Source organism: Trichechus manatus, unplaced genomic scaffold (assembly GCF_000243295.1).
Source record: "Trichechus manatus latirostris isolate Lorelei unplaced genomic scaffold, TriManLat1.0 scaffold00030, whole genome shotgun sequence".
Taxonomy (NCBI): Eukaryota; Metazoa; Chordata; class Mammalia; order Sirenia; family Trichechidae; genus Trichechus; species Trichechus manatus.
In genome coordinates, this window is record NW_004443966.1 from 19,407,053 (window position 1) to 19,432,681 (window position 25,629).

Here is a 25,629-nt window from a genome sequence, read left to right on the forward strand (position 1 = left end):
CTCATTCCTGTGGTCAGGAGTTAGAGGGTAGACCCGGCTCAGCATCTACCTAAGGGGGCCCACCAATAAGGGAAAGTGTGTCTTAGCACTGGCTTCAAGAAAAAAGGGGAAAGGAAATCCAGAGGTCTTGGGGAGAAGCTGGAGTGGACAGGAGTCAGGGGCCACTTCAAGCCTAAACAAGAAGCTAGTAAGAAAGGTGGAGACCAGGGATGCTGGCTGGGTCCTGTTCTTTCCAAAGAAAGGAATGGGCAGGATACTGCTAACACCCCAGCCCTGTTCCGCCTGCCAGGGCCCCACTTACCAGGTCTGAGTCCCAGAGGCCCCAGCCTATTCCCTGCCTCATTCGCTTCCTCAGAGGCAGGTCTGTGGCTTGGCTGGGCACACCAGGGACTGCGAGAGCATAACAGCTGTGGGACAGGCCACATAGCTAAAACCCGGCGGACCATAGGGCCCCGCGGAGGAGGCCCCAGCAGGCAGACCAGTCTGCTTGAAACCTCCCAACTCTCCCAGCCTGTTGCTTATTCATTCAGAGTGGGAAAGCGCCAGCCCAGCGGCCAGCCAGTGCTGGGCTGGCCATGTAAGGCCCCCAGGCAGTCCTGCCCGACCGGTGCCCGGCAGAGAGCCTCGTGCAGCCCAGGGCACCGCCCCTGCCCTGCCCTGACCCCTTGGCCTCGAAATGCTGTCATCGGAGGAGCCGTCCCGCTCGGGACAAGGCCAGGATGGACAAAGCTAGAGCTGGGGCAGGCAAGGAGCCGTCCTGTCCTCGAGGCCGTGGGAAGAGAAGCACGCACAGGACGACACTCTTGAGAGCCTCTCTGTTCACCAGGCCTCTGCAGAGGGGCCATCATGGCTCTGGCCCGGGCCGGCTGGCAGCTGTGGGCCCTGGTGTGGGGCGCCTGCCTCTGCGTCCTGGTGCACGGGCAGCAGACGCAGCCGGGGCAGGGCTCAGACCTGGGGCGCTGGCGGCAGCTGATCCAGTGGGAGAACAACGGGCAGGTGTATAGTCTACTCAACTCGGGCTCAGAGTACGTGCCGGCCGAGCCTCAGGGCGCTGAGAGTAGCTCCCGGGTGCTGTTGGCAGGCGCCCCCCTGGCTTCGCAGCGGCGCAGCCATAGAGGCCCCCGGCGTCGGCAGGCCCCGTCCCTGCCCCTGCCCGGGCGCGTCGGCTCAGACACTGTGCGCGGTCAGGCGCGGCACCCATTTGGCTTCGGCCAGGTGCCCGACAACTGGCGCGAGGTGGCCGTCGGGGACAGCATGGGCATGGCCCGGGCCCGCACCTCCGTCACCCAGCAACGGCATGGTGGCTCCGCCTCCTCCTTGGTCTCGGCCTCGGCCTCGGCCTTCGCCAGCACTTACCGCCAGTCGCCTTCCTTCCCGCAGCAGTACCCTTACCCGCAGGCGCCCTACGTCAGCCAGTACGAGAACTACGACCCCGCGACGCGGACCTACGACCAGGGCTACGTGTACTACCGCAGCGCGGGCGGCGGCATGGGTGCAGGAGCGGCGGCCATGGCCTCGGCGGGGGTCATCTACCCCTTCCAGCCCCGGGCGCGCTATGAGGAGTACGGCGGCGGCGAGGAGCAGCCCGAGTACCCGCCCCAGACCTTCTACCCCGCCCCGGAGAGGCCCTACCTGCCGCAGCTGCAGCCGCAGTCCCCCGACGGCCTGGACCGCCGCTACTCGCACAGCCTGTACAACGAGGGCACGGCGGGCTTCGAGCAGGCCTACCCGGACTCAAGCCCCGACGCGGCGGCGCAGGCCAACGGCGGTGCCTACGGCGGCGACCCCCGCCTCGGCTGGTACCCGCCCTACGCCAATGTGCCACCCGAGGCCTACGTCCCGCCGCGGGCCGTGGAGCCACAGCCTCCCTTCCGCGTGCTGGAGCCACCCTACCTGCCTGTGCGCAGCTCTGACGCGCCCCCGCCCGGCGGGGAGCGGAACGGCGCGCAGCAGGGGCGAATCAGTGTGGGCAGCGTGTACAGACCCAACCAGAACGGTCGCGGTGAGTATTGGTCCCCAAAGTCCTGGTGCCCGAGGCCTCTCTGTCCGTCCTCCTGGTCATTAATGAACTCCTCCCGGCGCCCAGACCACTCCTCCATCGTTTACCAAAGGCCTCCCCGGAGGTGCTAAGTAAGGACCCACTGCCCCCAGCCAACAACCCTCGTGGGCCCCACCTCCCAGTCTTCCCCATCCCCGGGCATTATGGGTACCAGGATTCGGCCAGGCAAGCTTTGGTCCTGACCCTAGTTTTGAGGGTGGGGAGTAAAGGGCCTGGCTGGGCTTTGGCAGAGGCACCTTCCTGACCTGGCTTGGGTCATCTGGGGACAAAGGGAAGGAGCCCTTCTCCCTGACTCCCTCATCGTGAGAAGTCCTCCACCCTTAGAGGTGCCCGCATGCTGGCTTCACAGGGTGAGGCAGGGAGTCTCAGAAACCTGGGTCTTCAGGGTCAGAAAGGCCTGAGGGGATACCCCTGGAGGTGTGGCAAGTTCCCCATCACTGGGCATAGTGAGCAGGGTCTGAAGGGCGGGAGGTTAGAAGGGAGGCTTCCACCTCAGGCACGGGTCCAGGCTAGGCAACCTGCTAGATGATTTAGAGCTCCCTGAGGGGGAGGCATAGTGGTTAAGAGCTGGCTGCTAGCCAAAAGGTCTGCAGTTTGAATCCACCAGCTGCTTCTTAGAAACCTATGAGGCAGTTCTACTCTGTCCTGTAGGGTCACTATGAGTCAGAATCGTCAACAGCAACAGGTTTGGTTTTTCGTTTTTGAAGGGGAGGCTACAAGGTGGAGACTGGTGTGAGGCCAGTGAGCCTTTGGCCTGGGCTGCAAAGTTCAAGGGGCGCCAGCAAGCTCAATGATCAAGATGAGTAATATTTAATACAAAATTTAAAAAGAAAACCACATAAAATTATAGTCATGAAGAGAGTGCTTCTTAGCTCAAGCAGATACACGAGACTAAATGGGCAGCTTCTGTCCGGAGGTGAGAAGGGAAGGCAGAGAAGGTTAGGAGCTGATGGAATGGACACGGGAAATCAGGGGTGGAAAGGAGGCGTGTGCTGTCACAGTATAGGCAGAGCAATTAGGGTCACATAACAATGTATGTAAAAGATTTATGTATGAGAGACTGACTTGAATTGTAAACTTTCACTTAAACTACAACAATACAAAAAAAATAAAAATTAATGCAAAAAAGTCTGTGATGAGCAAAATACCAACATTTTAAATAGAATCAGTAACTGCTGTGTGGAGCCACATTGGAGCCAAAAGCGAAACGGAAAATCAGCAATAATGATCCTGTCTTTATTTGAAAATTGACGTTTTGTTCATCATGGGTTTTTTGCCTTGATTTTGTTTTTTAAAAATACTGCCATTAAAATATTACTTATCTTCATTTCTGAGGTTTTGGGCCCCTGCTTAAATTTTGTGCCCCAGGCCAGTACCTCACTCTCCTCACCCTAGTCCTGGCCCTAGGGGAGAGTTCCAGGAGGCAGCTGTGGGCCTGGGTACACTTCCTTCTTGCTTTTTTAGGGTGTGGGGGGTGAAGATATGACCTAGTCTTGGGTCGACACAAATCGTCTGCCCAGGAGGAGCCAGTGGAGAGTGGAGGGGCAGCTCGCATGGGCAACTCCACAGTGCTGTTAGCAGGCGGGTACCGTGGCAGAGACAAGGGCCGACTGGCAGTCTGGCCAGGGCTGGCAGGCCATCTGCCCATCCTCCACTATCTTAGAATTCCCCTTTCTGCTCTCTCCCTGTGGCAGTCAGCTTTGGTCAGGGCTTCTGCTCAGCCCCCCATGGATATGCATTCCACCCCTGACCTGCCTCTTTCAGGCTACAATCAGTGCCCTCTACCTGTGATTCTCTGCTCCACACCAAGGTTACTATGCCAGGTCCCCACATGAGGGCTGAGCCCTGTGGGGCCCAGGGGCCCAGGTACTGCCCCCCAGCCTTTGCCCCTCTGTCTGCAGCCAGGACTGCTGCCTGTCTCCAGCCACGCTGACTCGTGTGCGGGACTCTGCTGAGGGTCCTCTGTCTCCCTGGGAGCTGCCGGAGCCCAAGGCTAGGGGAGAGTGTCCCCACTGGTAGCCCCCCGCCCCCATCCAAGGTGTAGCGCTCAAGTTTGGTGCTGAATCCTACTTTGAGAACCTGCAGGAGCTCAGGACAGGAACCAGCTGGAGGGTCCTTCTGTGATGTGAGAAGGATGCATGGTCCTGCCCACCCTGGCCCCACCCCGGCTGGTCCTCCCCCAGGAACTTGCAGCATCCCTACACAGGGCGTGTTACGGCTGGCCATCCACTGTTCCTAGAGCTGCACCCACAGGGGGCTAGACTTCTGTAGCAGCTTTTCTTAGAATGCAAGATCTCAGAGTGGGGCTCAGCCAGAAGGGCCCCACCCTGGGCAGAGGAGAAGACTAAGGCCTCGAATGTCATAGCAGGATGCTCGCAGAGCCAGGCCTGGGACTCAGCCTCTGGGCTCCAGGCCAGTGAGGTTTCTCAGGCCCCTCTTTGGCCTGCCAGTTGTTAAGGGAGCCACTTAATTCCAGCAGGGATGGGCCAGGGCAAGGCCGCTTCTGGAGTGGGAGGGCTTGGTGCTTAGCAGGGCTCTGGCCAAGGCCCCCGGAGCCCCAGAGTTCATTTTGGGTCAAAGACATTTCTCCCCTGAATGTAGTATATTCAGTGCCAGGTCACGAATGCTGATATGCATCAAATCCAACCCTGCCCTGGAAGAGCGCATAGCAGAAGGAGGCATCTCGGTGCTGTGATTGGGCAAGTAGGTGTTACTGCAGCCCAAAGGAGAGGGTATCCCCAGTTGGGGGACTTCCCAGAGGGGCCCAAGAATTGCCACAAGGGATGATGGGTCAGCACCCTCCCCTAGTCTTGGAGGTGATGGTGTGTAGGGTGGGAGGGTGTGTGTGGTGGGGCGGGCACAGGCAGGCTCGTTTGGAGCTCAGGAAGAGGCCCAAGAGGGAGCAATACCATCCCCTCCATCGTGGGTTCTACCTCCCCACTGCTAGGCCCAGGCCATGGAAAATCTCAGCCCAGGGAAGGCCAAGCCTTGTGCTTGAGGTCAGACCCCCAGACCTGGTATGGGAGCCCAGGGCGGATTCCCCAAGACTGACCTCATTCCTCCTGGCCTCCCACCAAGGGGTCTGAGGCCGGGTGCTGGCAGCCTGCATGTGTGTGTGGGCATGGACGTGTCCTCACAACACCAAACACATGTGAGCACCACCCACGGCCCTCCATGTTTTGGTGGTTTCCAAGCGCCTGTCCTGAGTCCTGTTTCTTTCTTGGGCGAGTGCACCCTCCTCCTCCCCAGCCTGTGTGCCAGAGCTGCTCAAGGCCTCCTGCAATACCGCTGCCCCCAACTGTGAAACGTGCAACTGGAAAGGATGAGAGTGGGAAGCACAGGCCCAGAAAGGGCCAGGTATTTCCCCGGCTCTCACAGCAAACCCTTGCAGAGAGGCCTGGAGGGTGGTCTTCTGCTTCCCAGGCCCGCTGTGTCCCCTGTGCTGTGCCAGCTCCCACTGCAGCTTGACTACAGCCAGGCCTTCTGCTCCCAGCCTCCGTGGCCCTGTTCCCCCAGCCTCAGCCTGTCTGAGCCGGTGTTCTCAGCACCAAGTCAGATCACCCCCAGCCCCCGAAAACCACCACTCTCCTCCCAGGGCCTCCTCCCAGCCTGGCCTGATTCACTGCTCTGGCAACCTCGCGAAGGTAACGTGGAGCGGGCAGCCTGGCTGTCCGCCCGGGCATCTTTGGTGGCTGAGCCAGCTTTCCTGGCATGCGTCCTCCATCCCTGTCCTCACACAGCCAATTGGAGGCCAGGAGTGAGCTGCTGCCTCCTTCTTGGTCTCCTGGCCCCTCTCTCCCTCTCCAGTCCGTTCAACATCCTGCATGTGCTGACCATGTTACTCCCTTGCTCAAGAAGTTTCTGTGGCTCCCCAAGGCCTTCAGGACAAAATCTAAATGCCTTAGCCTACCACTCCAGAACCTGAAGCACCTCTCCTCCTCTCCTCTTCCTTCCTCTCCCAGGCCTGTACAGCCCCATGGGTGCTGTGCTGCTCCTGGGCCTAGGTATTACATCTCCTGCCGCCATAGGGTCGCTATGAGTCAGAATCGACTTGATGGCAACAGGTTATGCCCACCCAGGAGTTCACATGCTCAGCTACTAAACAAAACGGTAGAGGTTTGAATCTACCCAGAGGCACCTCAGAAGAAAGGCCTGGAAATCTACTTCTGAAAAGCCAACCACTGAAAACCCTATGGAGCACAGCTCTACTCTGACACTCCCATGAGCTGGAGTCGACTTGATGACAACTGGTTTATGCACACCCAAGGGTGTTTCTCGGGCACCTCTCTTTCTGTCCAGCTTCCTGGGCCCAAGAGGTCAGATCTGCACCTTCAGTCCCTGAGAACCACCCTGGCTCCTTGCCCCCACCCCCACTGGCTGAGCCCCTATCTCTCCTGGGTCTGCCCCCCAACCCAGGCCACAGGGCTTGGAGTAGATGCAGGAAGGACAGAAGCAGCCTCCACCCCACGAGCTCCCAGAGTTGGAGCCCTGAGGCAGGGATAATAGTGACATCTCCGGCCATTTGCTGAGGAACCTACTGAGCTTAGAGGCTTAAATGTGCACTTCATTCTTCCCCTCAGCAAGGTAGGGATTATCATCCTCTTTCTACAGATGAGGAAACCAAGGTCTCAGGAGGTCTCTCAGCTGGGTGCGACATAGCCAGAATTCAGACAGAGTCTGTGCTCTCTGCATTGTACCGCGACGACCCAGGGGGCCCGTGCTCAATCAGAGGATCGTGCCATGAAGACCAGGGAGCCAGGTGCGCCAGGGCGTGAATGCAGGGCTCCTCCACCAACGTTTCTCTGGGCCTCAGGGGAGATAAGTACACTCACGTTTCTTGAGCACTTTACATGTTATCTCCCTTAATTCCCACAGCAACCCATAGGCCAGGCATTGTTATTAAACCACGGCCGTCGAGTTGATTCCGACTCATAGTGACTCTATAGGACAGAGTAGAACTGCCCCATAGGGTTTTCAAGGGGCAGCTGGTGGATTCGAACTGCTGACCTTTTGGTTAGCAGCCAAGCTCTTAACCACTATGCCACCAGGGCTCTGGCAGTGTTATTAGTCCCCCTTTATAGATAAGGTCAAGAGTCCCTGGATGGCACAAAACGTTAAGTGCTTGACCACTAGCCAAAAGGTTGGCAGTTCAAACCTGCCCAGAGGTGCCTTGGAAGACAGGCCTGGTGGTCGGCTTCCAAAAGGTCAGAGGCTTGAAAACCCAGTGGAGCAAGTCTACTCTGCACACACGGGGTCGCTGTGAGTCAGAATCGACTAACAACAGCAATAACAATAAAGTGCCAGGCTCATTGCTGTCACACAGCTCTAATGGTGAAACCGGGATCTGAGGCTGCATGACTCCATCCTGAGTACTTTACCACCATGCATTATTTTACAAAATGTTTATGTGTTACGGTTCACCCTGCACCTTATTCATTCCCTCATTCATTCATTCAGCAGTTTTTGACTATCTACTATACTCTGGGCACTGGCTGTGGCGGGCTGAAATGGGACAGTGGGTGTGGAGGGCTCCCCAGTGTGCCGTTAGAGGGAAGCCTTGTCATTCTCACTCCAGACTCCACACCGCTTACTTAATAGACACTTATGCTTACTCTCTGTCCGATACTGTTCTTGGAGCTTTACAATTAGAGTCATTTAATCCTCATACCAATCCTATGAGGTAGGTACTGTCATTATCCCCATTTTGAAGAAGGGGAAACTGAGGCCCTGAGAGGTTAAGCAACTTGCCCAAGGTCATGTAACTGGTAACTGTTGGAGCCAGGATTTGACCCCAGGGAGTCTGGCTTCACAGCTCAGCAGCCCGCCTCTCTTCCCTGAAGTTGTCTCAGATTGCTCCTTCAGAAAGAAACGGAGTTTTTAGGCTGAGAAAGTTGTGGTAGAGGGTCAGGTGAGCTGTGGGGACACAGAGATCTGGGGCCTTCTCCTGCCTGCTTGTCTGGCTGTCGAGGGTCACTGGAGTGTGAACCAACAAATCATGCCCTGGGCACCTCATCCCAGGCAGACTTCCTGTCTCCTCTCATCACTCAGTTGCCAGGCCTCCTCCTCTCTCCCCTGGCCTCAAACTGGACCATCCTTACAGGAAGAGATCTCTCCTATTGTCAGTAATAATAATAATAAAAAACCCGTTGCCGTCGAGTCAATTCTGATCTGATATTTATTGAACACTTACTATGCACCAGTGCTATGCCAAGCATTTCATTTCCATTTTCTCATTTAATCCCCTCAACAACCTTATGAGATAGATGGTATTATCATCCCCATTTTACAGATGAGCAAACTGAGGCTCAGAGAAGTCAAGTAACTCACCCAAGGACTCCAAGTTAATGAATGGCCAAGCTGGGGCGAAGCTGACTGCTCCTTGGGATTGCCTCACCCTCGCCCAGCTCCTGCCCCTCAGGAAGGGTGTTTTACATTCCGTGTATCCTATCTCCAGGCTCATTGTTTCTCTCAGCCCTAAACCCCCTGAAGAACCAAAAGTTAGATTTTGCCTCCCATTTGAGATGTGTTTTGAGAGTCTTTTGTTTGCTTTCCCCTAATATAATCTCATTTATATACCTAACCTAACTAACATTATCTAATTTCACTTCAGTGGTGGTGGGCAGGGTGGGGAGTCATTAGGGCCTAGCTGGCACCAGCCTGGCCCCTCTGTCCCCTCTCTCCTGACCCCGGGGGCAGCTATTTCTGTGTCCTCTGGTTTCAGAAGGGGTGCCCCTCCCCAGTAGCTCACAGCCAGCGTCCACCAAACCTCCTGTCCAGGCCAAGAACAGATGGAAAACTCTCCAGGGCAGTGGCTGGAATGGGCAGGAGAGGAAGGGAGAGGGTGAGGTGGCGGCAGCCCGCCCAGAAGCCCACACCTGCTTCCAATTCCCGTGCCCAGCATTCCTATGTAGGAGCACTCGGGGCTTCGGAGCCTGGAAGGTAGGCTCTGGCTTGTCCCCTCCCCAGGCTCTGACCTAACCCCTCTTTGCTACAGGCAGCTGGAGCAAGAGGGCCTTTTTGCCCGGGTTCAGGATTACAGGCTGAGGGTTGGGCCTTTTGCCTTGCTTATGGGCACCCCCAAAAGTAGGCATTTCGATATCACCTGAAAATTGGGGGCAAGGGGGTAAGAACGCTAGTGTAGGAAGGGACTCAGGTGGGGAAGGGGGAGCTTGAGAGGCCGTTGCCACCAGAGCTTCAGGAGACAATCCATCATCCCCTGCTTTCAGGGTTTGCCAACCCTAAAGGTAATCCTTTTTCAAAAGAAAGGACTTTTGGAATCAATTCCAGCTTCTACTTGACAAAAAAGCATGTGCTCACCGAGACAGATGACACCAGACCCTTGGCAGGGTGCAGACATGCTAAGGACATACAGGTGTCAGCCCTGAGCTGGGCATGGGGAATTCAGGGCCCCCTAGACTGGTCCCTGCCCTCACCTGGGATGCAGAGTGATCCAAACCCACTTCCATCTCTCCCACCTCTCCGGTGACAAGCACCTGCTGTGCACCCAGACCTGGGCCAGCAACCGTGTGGTAGGCAGAGGAGATACCACCCACACCTGCCCTCAGGGGCTCTTGCATCTCAGGAAGAAATCCATTCATTCACCAAATATTTATTGAGTGCCTGCCTTACTGTGCTCTGGGCACTGTGTTCTAGAGCTGGGTATTCATTAGTGAAAAGAAAGTCAAAATCCTTGTCCTTGTGGGTCTTATCTTTTTATTTATAATCCATGAACATCATAAGAAGGCAAGTAATAGAAGGTGGTAAGTGCTCTGGAAAATTTAGAGATAGATAGGGGGAATCAGGAGCACAGGGGGAGGGGGCAGAAGGAAGGTTGCAATTTTTAAAAAGGTGGTCATGGTGGGCCTCATTTGAGCAAAGACTTGAAGGAAGTGAATGAGTGAGCCATGCAGCTCTCTGTGGGAAGAGCATTCCAGACAGAGAATGACCAGTGCAAAGGCCCTGGGGCAGGAAATGCTTGGCATTTTCAAGTGTGTTCCTGTGTGGTTGGAACAGGTTAGGGGTGAGAGAGGGAGTAATAGGAGACAGGTCAGAAAGGTCACAGGGCCCAGGCTGTGCCCTGGGGAGTCACGTAGGGTTTGAGCTAAGCAGCAACTAACATTTAAACAGGATCCCCCAACTGCCGTGCAGGGAATGGGCAGTAGGGAGGCAGGTGGGGAGACAGTGAGGAGGCTGTTACAGAGAGCCAGGGAGGTGGTAACCAAGGTGCTGGGAAGTCAGATTCAGGCTATATCTTAGAGATCGATCTGATGGGATTTCCTAATGGACTGGATGTGAGGTGTCAGAGAAAGAGAGGGGTCAGGGATGACACAAAGGTCTGTGGCCTGTGCAGCTGGAGGGATGAAGTTGCCATCTGCTGGGATGGAAAGGCTGTGGGCAGAGTGAGTTTTGTGAGAAAGATCATACTTATAGGTCACTGCGAAGGACCTGAGGGGGCAGGGAGGGAGCCCAGGGGAGAGGGCTGGAGCATCAAGGAGGGCTTCCGGAGGTGAGGGTAGGGGGCACTAAGCAGGGGCTGCAAGGAAGGGCTGGGGCTGCATTCACAATGGCAGGAAGTGTGAGGTGGCGGCGAAAGGCCTGTTGAGAGAAGGTAGCTGGCCTCCTCGAAGGTCAACCTAGCCTGCTTCCTGGGCAGTTTGCTGTATTGAACAAATGCTCACAGATCCCTCTGGACATGAGGGAGGCAGTTGCTGCCATTGAATTGTCTCTCTCAGTCCGGCGGGGGTGGCAGATGGGCGCTGTAAGAGGGGTCCTGGGCCCTGGGGAAGGGGTGATTAGGACTGAGAGGTGGGCTTTCAGGCCTAAAGACTGCATGCGTGAGTGTGTGCACACATGCGTGCATGCGTGCGTATGTGTGTGTGTGTGTGTGTGTAGCAAGGCATTCCAGGACAAGGGTATCATGGAGTCAGAGGCCAGAGATAGAAAAGGTGGGGGTGTGCTGGGGAACTGCCACTGATCCTTAGGGTGAAGAGATCTGGAAGGACAAGTTAAGGCCAGACAACAGAAGGCTTTAGCTGCCACCCTGAGAAGTCTTGACTTGATTGTGTAGGCAATGGGGAGCCACTGAAGGTTCTGGAGCCGGCTTTGCAGCCACCATAGCTCATTGTTCTGGGCTGGGCTGGCCCCTTCATGAAGGATCAAAGTGGATTCTGCGGCCCCCTCACCTGCCTGCTCACCAACCAGGTGTGTCACTACTGGGGTGGCCGCTGACAGTGCAATGCCCTGATTGTTAGACACTAATTGCATGGGGCGTGAGGAGCTGCCAGCTGCAGCCCTGGAGGCCCTCTCTGGCTTCTGTTTATTCCAGGCAGCGCTCTGGAACGCTTTCTGCTTTCTCCCCACCTGGGGGCTCTCCTCTGGCGTCTGGCTGCGCTAGCCAAAACAGCCCTCTCAGCACATACTTCACGACCACTGGCCGGTTCCTACTGGCCTGTGTTTGTTCTCCAGCCCTGGGCTCCATTTTCCATCATCGGCTTCTCGTGAACAGTCGGCTGGGGAGGAATGAGTTTGAAGGCGACGAGGTTTATGGAGCCCACAGGAAAGGAGAAGCCAAGAGGGAAACAGGTGATGGTGTGGGCGAGCAGCAGGAGTGTAACCACAGGGCGCTCCTCCCGAGGCAGCCTCCAGCACCCGCTGAGCGGGAGGGAACAGATCTCTAATGAAGCAGGAAGGATTTAGGTCAGACAGTGGGAGAATTTCCTGACTGCTAAAGTAGCACTATACAGGTTGTGAGAGGGTGCCAGCTGTTGCCCAAGGCTGGGAAATGGACTAAATAGCTCCGAAAAAGTATTTTAATCTCCTAGAGTGTATTGATCCACCAAACCTGTGCTCAAAGAACAGTTTGTCCAGCTCCTCCACAATCCTGAAAGTGAGCCTCAGAAAGGAGAGGGGCCTGCACAATGGGGAGAGTGGACAAGATGGCGAACTGGCCTGCTGAAGCCTTACCCATGAAAAAGCACCAGCTAGGTCCTGCCAGGAAGGGGAAGACAGTCACTGACCTAGGGTTCCTGCGGGCTGGCCCGTGAGCTGTCCTCAGCTCTAGCCCAGCCTGGGGCAGGAGGACAGCGTGGGCTTGTCCTGAGCACATTGGACCCCAAGAGTCAGTGTGGAGGGTTCCTGCTTAGGCCCTGGATCCCTCGAAGGGAAGCCCCAGGGCTGGAGCAGGAACGCAGAGCCTGGGCCCTTTCCACCTAGGTATGCGTCTTCGCTGCCCTGCAGGGTCTCACTTAAGAGGCCAGCCACGGCAAAGGGGCCACCCCGAGATCAACGGCTGCCTGTGGAACGGCCTTGGGACCTGACTCACTCGCACCCAGCCCTTCCCCAGCACAGCAGCCTGGCTTTGGCCATCTCAGGGTCTATTGCTGCTCTGTGACTCAGTGCCCCCCCACCTCTGGCCTGGGGTCTCTGCAGCCTGAACCCCTGTGTGCATGACCCCCATGGTCATCATGTTCCTCCTGGGGAAGCGTGCCCACAGGGGGCTGGCACAGGACTCTGGGTCATGAGTGGGCTGGAGGGCAATTAGACTGAATAAATGGGGGCACTGAGCCCCAGAGAGGGGTCAGGCTTGCCCAGGGTCACAAAGAAGGTCTATGATAGAGCAGACCAGCCTCCTGTCTACTTCCTGGGAGCAGAAGGCAGGACGCTGATGGTGACCAGGGCCTCCCAAGTACCCTGAGCAAGACCTTCCAACCAGCCTTTGGATGGTCAGACCCATTCCTCACCCTACCCCCTTCCAGTGGAGCTGGGAGCTTGGGAGAAAGCTGAGTAAGACCGGAGAGTAAGGGGACCAGGGATTAGAAAGGGAGCTAGATATATATCCTCACCCAAGTCCACAAGGGGACACGCACGAGCATTTATTGCAGCATGTTTGTGGGGCGGGGAGTTGGAGGCCACCCGGGGTCCATCGCCAGGAGACTAGGCAGATCAGACATGGCATATGTGAACTGTGGAATCCTATTTAGCAACAACAAGCAGTGAAATAAATATATCTTAAATATTTACATTAACTTTTAAAAAATCAAGGAACAGAATGAGATCAATATGGCAATATCATTTATATATTTAAAAACACATTTATAAAAAAGTTACTGTCAAGTTGATTCCAACTCATCAGGACCCCCTGTCTGTCAGAGTAGAACTGTGCTCCATAGGGTTTTCAATGGCTGATGTTTTGGAAGTAGATCACCAGGCCTTTCTTCTAAGGAGCCTCTCGGTGGACTCAAACCTCCAACATTTTGGTTAGCGCTGAGTGCTTAACCATCCGCACACCCAAACCAAAAACCCATTGCTGTCGAGTTGCTTCTGACTCATAGTGACCCTATAGGAGGCAGGGCTGGGCCAGAAAAGCTTTGTGGAGCCATCTGTGCGGTGTTTATTGAAACCGGGCCTAGGAGGGGAGGCAGGGTGTCTGGTGTAGAACTGCCCCACAGGGTTTCCAAGGAGCAGCTGGTAGACTCAAACTGCCTACTTTTTGATTCGCAGACGAGCTCTTAACTACTGCATCACCAGGGCTCCTTGTACACCGAGAGACTCCCCCAAAACACATACCCACCCCAAACGCACTGCAAACGTTATACAGACACACAAATGTTCAAGGACGTGTCTGAGGTCAGAAGAGAGGATCAAAGTAAAAATGCTTTAAATAAGACAAGAGGGGAACCTTGCATAGACCAATGATATTGGGTAGTTGGCTTGAAGTGAGAATTGTGATGAATTCAGTTCTCTGCATTTATAAAGATGGGGAGGATCTGGGAGAAGTTTTCATTGGAACTCAGTTTATAGAGTCTACAGTTGCAGGCCCAAGGGCCAGATGAATCTGTGTATGCTGGAGAAGAGATCCCTGCCCCCCTCAAAATGACATCCCCATGACTGATGGCTGAAATCCCTTCATTGGTCCCCTGCCTTTGGGGTAAGCATTACCCTCTCTCCAGGATCTTTCTTTAAAAGGCACACTTCTTGGGATGGGGGTGATCACACCAGCCTGGATGCAGCTGGACTTCACCCAACAATGGCCACCCCATAAGCCAAAAACAGCAGAATGACACCCCTGCGCCTACACCACACGAGCCCCCACTCAGGGCTTCCCTCATCCCGCTTCCAGCATCACACAACCTCCCCCTCCAAGCCCAAGCCTGATGACGATGACAGAGGGGGCAGAGAGCCCAAGTCTGCAGGCCTGGCTGCTGACGGAATGCCCCCTGGGAGAGCAGGCCCGGAGAAGGAGGCCTTGTTCCTTCCTGGAAAAACATACCAGCCGAGGGAGGGGGCGGCTGTTCCCTGGGACCTCAGCAGGGGATCCCTAACAGGCCTGGACTCCCAAGGCTGCCCTCTTTTCCAGCAGTTTCCCAGAGCTGCTGCCTCCCAGGTCAATAAGGGCATGACGGGCAGGGCTGAGCACAGTGGGGAGAGGGTGGTTGTGGAGGGAGCAGTTAGGGGGTCACAGGAGGCCCCAGTGATGGTCAGAGATGGTGGAACAAAGAAAATAATGAAACAATGGTAGGAGTGATTCCATTTATAAGAAGTTCTAGTAGAGGCAAAACTAATCTATGGTGATTAGAAAGCAGATCATTGGTTGCCTGGAATGGTGAAAGGGGAAGCAGGATTGAATGGGAAGGGGCAGGAGAGAACTTTTTGGGGTGACGGAAACAATCTGTAGCTTGATTGTGTTGGTAGTTAAACAAGTGCATACATGTGTCAAAACGTACCCAACTGTACACCTAAAATCTATGACTTTGACTGTGTATAGGTTATACCTGAAAAAAGTTGATTTTTATGAAAAGAATGACAGGAGGAGCCCTGGAAGGAAGTGGAGACCTGGGATTGCCTCCTGGGGCTGCCCCGACTCACTGTGTGGCCTTGGGCAAATTCATTGCCCTCTCTGAGCCCCCACTCCTCCAGCACCTCCAAAGGTATGGGGTATCCGGGTGTCTTGGGGGAACAGGGCATGGAGCACATGTGTGGATGCCTGGAAGTGTCATGTATTCAGCTACTAATCTTTAAAGCAGTTTGCCTGACAGAGGCAGAGGGAACCTGCCTGGTCCTGAAATTCATCAACAATAAGAGGAGAAGTTGATCATCTTTGGCCAGGCCTAGGTCTCAGATTGTGCCCAGCAGGCCCAAGCTGTCAGTCTCTCCTTCTGACTCCCCACATGGGGTGCTCTACAAATGCTCCCCTCCCCTCTGTTCCCTGCAGGGTTTGGAGCTTACAAAAAAAAAATCCACCCCACTCAGTTAAAATCAATAAAGACTGATGATGTCAAAGCAACTCCTTTCAAGATTTTTTTCTTTAAGTACAGAGTTTTAGCCCATCATTTGTGGACAAACAGCCCTGAGTCTAAGGCTCAGAGTCCTTGACAGATATCAGGCCTCGGTGCAGGGCTAGGGTCAGTCAGGGCTCCGTGTGTGACCAGGGTCAGAGTTCAGTGTGTGACCAGGATCAGGACTCAATGTGTGTCCAGGATCAGGACTCAGTGTGTGACTGGGATCAGGGCTCAGTGTGTGACCGGGATCAGGGCTCAGTGTGTGACCGGGGTCAAGGCTCAGTGTCTGACCAGAGTCAGGACACAGTATGTGTCCAGGGTCAGGGCTCAGTGTATGACCAGGATCAGGGCTCAGTGTGTGACCGGGGTCAGGACACAGTATGTGTCCAGGGTCAGGGCTCAGTGTGTGAGCAGGACCAGGGTTCAGTGTGTGTGCAGGGTCAGGGCTCAGTGTGTGACCAGGACCAGGGCTCAGTGTGTGACCAGGGCCAGGGCTCCCTTTGTGAGTAGGCTTACGGCTCAGTCAGAGGCCAGAACCGCTGGTCCTCACTGCCCTGAGGGTCCCTGGCCTCTTACTCATCTGGCTCATCCAACTTCCCTGGACTGCACAGCTCATGGACTGGCCTAGACAGGCAGGGCTGGGCCAGAAAAGCTTTGTGGAGCCATCTGTGCAGTGTTTATTGAAACCGGGCCTAGGAGGGGAGGCAGGCTGTCTGATGCTGAATGCTGGGTCCCGGGAGGCTCAGGCCCAGCTGACCTACCCACCACGTGTTGCTGAGAAAAAGGCACTTTGATGATGGTAAATGGGGTGTGTCTCTCTTCCTCACCCCTCCCCAGAGGCTGCCCGGGACCAAGGGTGAGAACTAGCTCCCAGCTTGACACCAAGGTGGCCTCTTTCTTTGAGGGCCTGAAAGCCCCTTGGGAAATGACTGCAGGCATTCCTGGGGGCTTGGGTAATAGGCCCTAGGCTCGCCAAGGCGGCCCCCATCCGCCAGGAACCACCTCATCCTCACCCACCCTGTACTCCAAGCTGCTACTTCATTCTGAGTAGGTGAGATCATGCTGGCTGTCTGGACCAGGCCCTCGCATGAGGCCCAGGCCCCAGGGAGAACAAGGCTAGAGTCTGGGGGCCCAAGGTGTGTGGTGTGAGGGGGCAGCTAGGGATGCAGGCAGATGCCTCCGTCAAAGCCTTCAAAGCCAGAGTTCATCTCCTCTGCCTCATCTCTGAACCTAACGCTGACAAGAGGGTTTTGGCAGCAAGGGAAGGGGGCTGGAAGAGTGTCCGAATGACTCAAGCCCCCCCACCCCGCCCCTTTGCTTTCCCTCCCCCTCCCCTTGCCTCCCAAAAGCAGAGCACTTGAAAAAAGGCTAAGAGGAATTTACAGCCTCATTTCACCCTACCCTGTCATTTACCTACCAGAGTCCTTGAGGCCTGAGAGGGGAAGTGACTTAGATGCCCCAGGCTCAATCCCCTTTAAGTCAGTGGCTGAGTTGGGATGGAGTCAGGGCTCTGGGGTCTCCTGTGCCCACCTCCTGGCTCACCCCTGCCCCATCACTCCCAAACGTTAAGACAATTGCGCCTTTATTCTAATGCGGAAAGGGGTCTGGACACCTGAGTTTGGTTTCTGTTTATTCCTAATTATTTGGACCAATTCTTTTGTGGGGAGTAGGGTGGGAGCAGGATGGACATAGCCCAGGGAGCAAGTGGTCCACAGGGCTGCAGCAGTCTCCAGGCCTTCCCAGGGCACCTGACCCTGGGCCCGGTGGGGGAGGGAGCCAGGCCCTCCCTGGTCGGGGCAGAGGATGCAGATCCATGCTCAGGTCTGCGGGGCCCATGGCAGGAAGTGGGGGAGGAGGGGCCATGCCAGGCAGAGAGGAGCCCTGAGAGGGTCGGGCTGGGCGCCCAGCTAAGGATCCTGCGCTGTCAGCAGCCTGCTTGGGGAAGTGTTTTCCTTCCAGCCCCTCCCTTCCTGCCCACTCTGACTTCTGCCAACCAAAATTCACCTGGCTCTGCCCATGAGCCTTCTGCGACCCACCCTGGGCCAGAAGCCCAGGGCTCTCTTGGTGGTTCCTGAATATGCCAGGGATGAGAGGAAAGGGCATCTAGGGGCTGGTGGCCAGAGGCTGGGGAATAAAGGACGTGGAGGGGAGTGTCTGTCCAGAAATTACTTGGTTCACTCGGTCCTGCCTCCAGGCCTTCATTCATGCTGTTCCCCCTGCCAAGAACACCCTTTCCTCACTCTGGCTCTCCAAGGTCTGCCTAGTCTCCCAGGTCTTGCTCCTGTCCCAGCTCTTCCAGGAGGTCTCAGTGGCTCCCACATCATGGAGCTCTGTTGTCATCCAGTCCAACCTGAGCCCAGGACCGAGCGCCCATAAGGGATGGTCCAAGTCACATACTTAGCTCAGGATAAGGAGGCTTCCTGGAGGAGGTGACAGCCTACATAGAGGTAGGAGAATGGGAAAGGGTATATGGAGTTGGGAGAAGCCTCTGGGCATTAGCATTGGCCAGCCTGACCCCCTCCGATGCCATGTTCTTCCTCCCTTGCTCCTTCTCTCCCACTCCCCACTCCAGGTCTCCCTGACTTGGTCCCAGACCCCAACTACGTGCAAGCGTCCACATATGTCCAGAGAGCCCATCTGTATTCCCTGCGCTGTGCTGCGGAGGAGAAGTGTCTGGCCAGGTAAGGGACTGAGGATGAAGCATAGAGACTTGAGACAGACCCCAGGAGTCACCCAGAACCAGTGCTTATGCCAGCCAGGCTGCTCACAAGCTGCATGACCTTGGCCAAGTGCCTAAGCCTCTCAGGACCTTGACCTCATCATCTATGATCTTTGCCTGTCTCCAGGGAGTCAGGAGGAGAATGAGCAAATATTGAGCATTTTCTGTATATATCACTGTGCAGGGAACTTGACTTTTGCTTAAGAATTTGATCTCCATACCAGCCCAGAAGGTATATATTGCTCCCATTTACAAGAAGAGAAAACTGAGGAGCAGTGAAAGGATTTGAAAGCTTTCAGATAGGAGCTGCCTAACAAGAAGACTCCTCACAAGGAGCCTAGGTTTCCAGTGCTCACACAAGGACCCAGGGAAGTTCTGTAGGATGGACAAGCTTTCAGGATAGAGGGCAGGTTGTGGCGTTATCTCCACAGAGAACAGTTGTGGCTTTGGCCCAGGCTGTCCCAGGCTATCTTTGCCTGGGTCACAGCAGGGGCAGCGAGCACAAGTGACAAAGAAGCCTCAATTATGTGTTACACCAGAGGGGAAGGAGACCAGTTTACACAAACCCAGAAATTGAGCACAGCCAACTCTCCATTATTCATGAGTGATTCTGCCTCCTGTAGAGCTTGCTTCTGAGCTTATTAGCATTAAATATTCTGCTCAAATGTGTGTGCTTTGGGGACATCTCCCTGTGCTAAAAGAACTGGTTAAAGATCACATTTATGTACTTCTTTTGTTGATATCTCTCTGTGTTAAAATCACCTATTTTTCTTAATTACTTGCTTTTCTTAACATCCACACTCTGTATTTACTTTTATTTTTTAGTATCCAGGAAGCTCTTTATAATTCTATTTTCTCATATATGGAACCTGTAGTCCAAAGCCACTCAGAGTAGCTTACTACAGTCTGTTCATTACCTGTCTGTAACAAGATAAGGAGCTTGCACCAGAATGTAACTCAACTCGCTGCTTCCTTCATTGAGAAAGTCTTGCTTCAAAAAAAAAAAAAAAAAAAAAAAATGTCAGCTGAACTAAACAGTGTGGTTAGTGATGTAGTTGATTTACATTCTGGTGCAATTCTCTTATCTCATCACAGACTGGCAACAAACAGTGTATGAACTAACACCAGTCCAAGGACCACACTTTGAGAACCACTCAGTCTGCCTGCCTATTCAGGTCTTGTCTTATCTCAGTTGTCCTTGGGAAGAGAGCATAATGTTCCTGCTATAATTCCTCCAGCGACGAGGAACTTACAACCTCAATGGCAGCCCATCCAGTTTTGAGGAGCTTGAGACAAAGCCAAACTATCACTACATTTTTTATGGAACATCCTGTGTGCCCTGACATGACCTTCCACGTGGGATGAGGAGGAGGAAGTCTGGGCTCAGCTCTGGGGGATCTCCTGGTCTAGATGGAGAGAGTGGCCCCTCATTCATGCCCCAATGGCAGAACCAAACAATGTAGAGTGAGATAAGAGCTAAAATGAGGGGTTCACAGGCTGCTGCTGTGGGAAGTGAGAGGAGGGGAGGTTGGCAAGGGCTGAGGCATCTGAGGAGGCTGGGCACAGGACTGCAGACCTGGAAAACCCGCAGAGCTGGAGCCCTGGAGCAGGAGGGCCCTCCAAGATCATCTAAAGTGTGGTCCATGAATGGGTGCCAGTTTGCACACTGCACACAGAACCCAGAGAAGGGAAGGGACATGCTCCAAGTCTCACCACGAGTTTGTGGCCAAGCTGGGCCTAGAACATAGACCCGGATGGTTTCCCATGGTGTGCTGAGCTGAACAGAAGGGTAGGATTTAAATGAACAGAGGGGAGGAGGATGTTCTGTTCCAAGCAGACACAGACAGATTCCAGCCCTCCCCTAGACAAGGCTGAGGGCCTTTAGTCCTGGCAGACAGGAGTCTGAGCTGCCTGTTGTCCAGACATCCTCTCAGAGAGCAGGCTTATCCCCACAGCTGGCCACCTCCTTCCTCTGGCCTTAGACTCAGACCTTAGTGAGTGTCAAGGAAGTGCTCCTGAGCCAGGGAGGAGCCTTCAGCCAGCCCTCCTGTTGGCACACCTGTGTGTGTGTGCGCGCGTGTATGTCCTCTCTGCCTCCCCTCATTCCTCTCTCTTCCCTTCTCCCCTTCTCATAAGGCATGTCTCAGTAGCGCATATGAAGTCAGTAAGTGAATGTGAGCAGGCAGTCTGCCCCAGACCCATGCTCACTGAATGGAGAAGCACAGGTGGCTGGCCCTGAGCACAAAGTCAACGAAAGGCGGCCCAGTCCCATTTGGCCTAGTGCCAGGCATGCGTGGTGTCAGGGTGTGCTACAGGCAGCACTGTTGGGGCTCCCAGGCAGTCAAGAGTCTTCTAAGGGGAGCAGTCAGGGCAGACTTCCTGGAGGAGGGTGACCTGAGTTGGGCCTAGGAGATTGGGTGAGCTTTGGAGTTCCAGCTGGAGCGAACTGCGTGGGCAAAAATATGGATCAGAGAAAGAGCCAAGCCTGTCTGAGGGCCTGTGTGTGAAGCTGGAGCCCAGAGTTATGGGGGACCAGGAAAGTGAAGAGGCTTTAACACTGAGAAGCTCGTGCCTGGTCTTTATGCCCACACTCAAGACAAGACATACGTTGGTCAATAATTAGGGTCTCTGTCTGCAGGAGGGAAGATTTATCAGACTTTCCAGGATAGGGCTATTTTTAAAAAGCCCTCCAAAGACTTTAGTATGCCCGCTCCACACCTCAAAGGGGCTGTTCCCAACTGAGAATCACTTGCAGGCCTCAGGGGCCCTCAGAGGGTCACCACAGGCTCAGTGGACACCTGCCTTAGGAAGAGTCCATGGTGGAGGCCAAAGAGGAGGGGACGGGCAGACCCGCTGGGGATCAAGAGGGAAGGGGAGAGATCTGAGCCTCAGCCATTGTGGAGGGGTCAGATGGGAGAGCCTTGACGAGGGAGCAGGACCAAAGGCCAGGAGCCTGGGGGTGAGGGCTGATCTGACCCCAACCCCACTCACTCGTCTCCCTACCTGTCCCTGCAGCACAGCCTACGCTCCCGAAGCTACCGACTATGATGTGCGGGTGCTGCTGCGCTTCCCCCAGCGCGTCAAGAACCAGGGCACAGCGGACTTCCTCCCTAACCGGCCTCGGCACACCTGGGAGTGGCACAGCTGCCACCAGTGAGTGGGGGGTGGGGCGGCCAGCTTCCTTCCCACTCCTCCTCTAGGTGGGGGCCTCGGGGCCTGCCTCCCCTCCCCAGTTAGAGCTCTGGGAAATGCAGATACTGGTTGAAGGCCCCAGTGAGGTGTTTTCTGCCAAGGACACATCACTGGGGCAGGAGTTTTCTTAAAGAAGTCTTACGAATACGCTGGGCTGCAAGATGGGACATGGATGGATCAGTCTTCATTGAGGATGGAAATGTCTGGAATATAGGGCATTGCCCAAGGAAGGCCAGTAGGGGTGGGGAACCCAAAAAGGAAGTGAGAAGTCCTGAAGAGCTGTCCTAGGGTGGGCTGGCTAGTTGAGGAGCACCCAAGGTGCTGCCCTATGGGACATAGGGGATGGAAGAGCCCAGACCGGTCAGAAGGCTGTGTCACAGTAGGGTCACCTGGGCCCACCTCAGGGTGGGACAGGATGGGAGGCCCATGGTGACTGGGCCCCTCATCTCTCTCCTCCTCCTTCCCCTGCCTCAGACATTACCATAGCATGGACGAGTTCAGCCACTACGACCTACTGGACGCAGCCACGGGCAAGAAGGTGGCCGAAGGTCACAAGGCCAGCTTCTGCCTGGAAGATAGCACCTGCGACTTTGGCAACCTCAAGCGCTACGCGTGCACCTCTCATACCCAGGTTGGGCTACAGAGGCAAGGCAGAAGGCACAGGAGCACTGGGAATTAAGCCCAGCCTGCGGGGAGGAGAGCAACGCCTGGGCTGAGCCCAGCTGGAGACAGGCTACTGCCAAGGCTCCTGGCTGCTCCGGTCAGAGTGAAGGTCCTCTCGCCAGCCCTCACTGCAGCTCAGGGCCCTGCTGGGATTGCCCCCTGCTGCCCAGAGGGGTCTGCTCATGGAAAGAAGGGAACATTCTGACAAAGTCTGCATGGCATGATGTCCCATGTGCCCACTTATCCACCCGAATCTGTCTTTCCATCAGTCCATCCATCCACAAAATGTCCATCCCTCCTGTCTGTCTCTATCCATTCTCCATCCATCTATCCCAAGCACCCTTCCCTCCTTCATTTTATCCCTCCTATCTGGCTATTCTCTCTCTCTTCTCCCTCATCCATCCATCCAGTGGGTCTAGGAAGGTGGCAGGACCCACACTGAGCAGCTACTCTGGTCCAGAGGAAGGAGGACGCAGACTGGTGAGGGTGGGCGTGAGGCAGCTCTGGGGGATGAGCAGCACTCCAGCGTCTCCTCCTGTGCCTTTTCCCAGGGCCTGAGCCCAGGCTGCTATGACACCTACAACGCGGACATTGACTGCCAGTGGATTGACATAACCGATGTGCAGCCTGGAAACTACATCCTCAAGGTGAGTCTCCTGGGCTGGGGCACTTCCTCCAACCAGATGGACATGCTCAATGGCCTCTCAGTTCTGAAATACATTTCAGCCTCTGGGCAACTTTCCTCATCCATGGCTGCTGAGCAGAGGCATCGTCCTGGGGCAGCAAGCCAAGTTCATCCTTCCCTGTGAAGGTCTTCACCTCAGGCAGGCACAGTCTCTCTTTCCATAAAGACACCAAGGAGCCTTCGGCCCAAGCTGGTGATGTTGGAGGAGGTGGAGACTCTGTCTTCTCTAAACAATAGAGGAGCAGAGAGCACGGGAGGACTTGGAAAGTCTGTGTGGTCCATCCCCCTGTCTCCAGGCAAGGCAGGCTTTGGCCATCCAGGAGAGGACACAACCCTTACCCGAGAGGGACCCTCAGCTCCTCACACTGACCCTTGCAAAGCTGAGGACTTCTGTGGCCAAGAGTCCATCTAGTCTGAGTCCCTCCTACTCCAGTGTATGCTCACTCCATCTCCTTCCCTTGGTGGGAGAACAGGTAGAAAAGCATGTTCAGGACACACAGCCCAACTTGGCCTAGCTGTGCAGGCTGTGCAGGTGCCAGGTGGTCATGACCTCACCTGGGAAAGCCAAACCTCAGCCTCCTCAATTCAGGTGTGAAGTAAAGGTGGTGATCATTCTACCGGTTCCCTTGGACATGCTCCACATAGAAGTTCAGGAGAGAAAGAGCAGGGAAGATGGGCATAAAACACAGGCTGCTGGGGAGGTCAAAACACAATGACAGGAATCAGCTGTGCAGCCCCTCCTGAGCCCTTCTCAGCAGACTTGTGTGACCTCTACCCAGCCTCATCCGATGGCTGGGGTTGTCAGGTGCATTCCTGTCCGTCCCTCATTCATCTAGCCCTCAAACATGTATGAAGGCCCTCTGAGTTCTAGGCATTGGTGCTACAAACCAGGTAAGTAATACACAGTTCCTGCCCTTAAGGACTATCTACCCATAACCCGTTGCCATCGAGTCAATTCCGACTCATAGTGACCCTATAGGACAGAGTAGAACTGCCTTATAGGGTTTCCAAGGAGCAGCTGGTGGATTTGAACTGCCAGCCTTTCGATCAGCAGCCAAACACTTAACCAGTGCCCCACCAGGGCTCCTAAGGAGTATCTACTAGGACTTAAAAGTAACGTAATTACATTGATCCTTAAATGTTCTGCAAATAAAGCTGATCGCTAGCCCCATGAGGTCCCACCCCAATTAGGCCAACATTTAAAAGGTTTCTTTGTGTCTTCTATTAGTTTCCTAGGCTGTAACAAATTACCACAAACTGGGTGGCTTAAAACAACAGAAATTTATTCTCTCACTGTTTAGGCAGCTAGAAGTCCAAAATCAAGGTTCCCTCTGGAGGCTGTGAGGGAGAAACTATCCCATTCCTTTCTCCCAGCTTCTGGTGGTTGCCGGCAATCCCTGGCATTCCTTGGCTTGCAGGCACATCATTCCAAGCTCTCCCTACTTCTTCACGTGGCCTTCTTCTCTATCTGTCTGTGTCCTCTAAATCCAGGATGATTTCATCTCAAGATCTTAACTAAGACCCTATTTCCAGTTAAGGTCACATTCTGAGGTTCTGGGTGGACATGAATTTTAGGGGACTATCCAACCCACTACATGTCCCAACAGTTCCTTTTCAGATAAAATTCACAGGCACAGCTTGGGCCCATCGTCTCAATAAGTGTCAGAGGTACTCTGGGTTCCAAGACAGGGCATGCCATCTGGCATCAGACAGGCCCTCAGTGGGCCATCTAGACGGGGTGCCTGCTGAAAGGGTGTGAGTCTCAGAGCTGGACAGGCTAGGCATTGAATCCCTGCTCAGTCCCTCACTCACAACTGTGTCCTCTGGGGCAGTACCCAGCTTCCCTGACCCTGAGTGCCCAGGGCAGGCCCCCCTGGCACAGGCTCTGTGGAAGCCCCAGCTTGTGAGGGTGCCCTGATGATGTTGTGACTGCCTCTCCTTCCCCCTCTCTGCCTCTCTGCATCTCTCCGTATCTCTCTTTTTGTATACTATCTCTAGCTCAGTGTCTCTTGTCTCCCTCTCTCTGTCTCTCCTCTGTGTCTGTCTGTCTGCCTCTCCACCACCTTCCAAGGTGACCAGGTGAAGCACATCCCCTGCCGCAACTCAATCCCTTTTCTCTCTGTCCCTTCCTCCTACAGGTGCACGTGAACCCGAAGTACATTGTTTTGGAGTCTGACTTCACCAACAACGTGGTGAGATGCAACATCCACTATACAGGTCGCTACGTTTCTACAACAAACTGCAAAATTGTCCAGTAAGTGCTTGCCCCTCCCTGCCCCAGCCGCTCCTGCCTGGGGAGCAAGCAGAGCCTCAGGAAATGCAGAAGAGACTTGCACTTTGGGTCACCTTGATGGCCCAACACAGCTGCAGTTGGACACAGCCCACCAGCTCATCAGAAAGAGCCTGGCCCATGCCAGGCCCACGCTGAGAGCACGCGGTAGAACTCAGTCTGCAGGGTGTGGATTTGGGGCCTGAGTGTTCGGGTCCCTAAGATTTCTCAAGTGGAAGCCTGAAGGAGGCAGCATAATATGGTGGCAGCACATGGGCTCTGACGCCCCAGTTCTGTGGTTTCCTCACTGCTTTTCTCAACTCTAAGTACTTCCCACATAGGCTTGTTCTGAGGAGATAAAGGCCTGACTTCTGTGCATGTTCTAGGGTGTGGCACACAGTGAAGCTCAATGAATGGCAGCTCTGATCACAGTGCATTACCAAGTGGATGGAATTAAGCATTCTAGATGAGAAGTCGTGTTAATTTTAATGAGCTGTCATCAGTCGCTGGGCCCCCTTTGTAGATGAAGCTGATAAACTGGCCAGGCCCCTCAGCTAGAGCTACCTCAGACTGGCTGTCCTCAGTCACCCTCCAATTCCCTACATGAAATACTTCGCAAAGGGACCCCCTGCTTACAAGCATACACAAAGAAATCCCACCCTACTCAGTGTGGACATAAAATGTTTGCTCAAGTCAAAGCAACTCCCCCAAAAAAATAGAAACTCTGAGGCCCAGAAAGGCATCTTTCCCTAAAAGTATATTTTA

The 25,629-nt window shown here is 54.7% G+C and overlaps 1 protein-coding gene across 1 annotated transcript; it reads left to right on the forward strand.

Annotated features, from left to right (window-relative positions):
• The first annotated feature begins 846 nt into the window (after positions 1 to 846).
• Positions 847 to 24,853, forward strand: LOXL1 (lysyl oxidase like 1). Its single transcript, XM_004374733.1, has 6 exons — positions 847 to 2,002; positions 17,909 to 18,017; positions 21,071 to 21,208; positions 21,722 to 21,878; positions 22,462 to 22,557; positions 24,734 to 24,853. Exons 1-6 carry the CDS (start codon positions 847 to 849, stop codon positions 24,851 to 24,853), a joined length of 1,776 nt encoding a protein of 591 aa, XP_004374790.1.
• Positions 24,854 to 25,629: the final 776 nt, after the last annotated feature.

Bases quoted from the DNA above. Each gene is read 5' to 3' on its own strand.
- LOXL1 (XM_004374733.1), top strand. From the start codon at position 847: ATGGCTCTGGCCCGGGCCGGCTGGCAGCTGTGGGCCCTGGTGTGGGGC. The intron at 18,018-21,070 runs GTAAGGGACTGA...CTGTCCCTGCAG, and splicing joins GAGGAGAAGTGTCTGGCCAG to CACAGCCTACGCTCCCGAAG. The intron at 21,209-21,721 runs GTGAGTGGGGGG...CCCCTGCCTCAG, and splicing joins GAGTGGCACAGCTGCCACCA to ACATTACCATAGCATGGACG.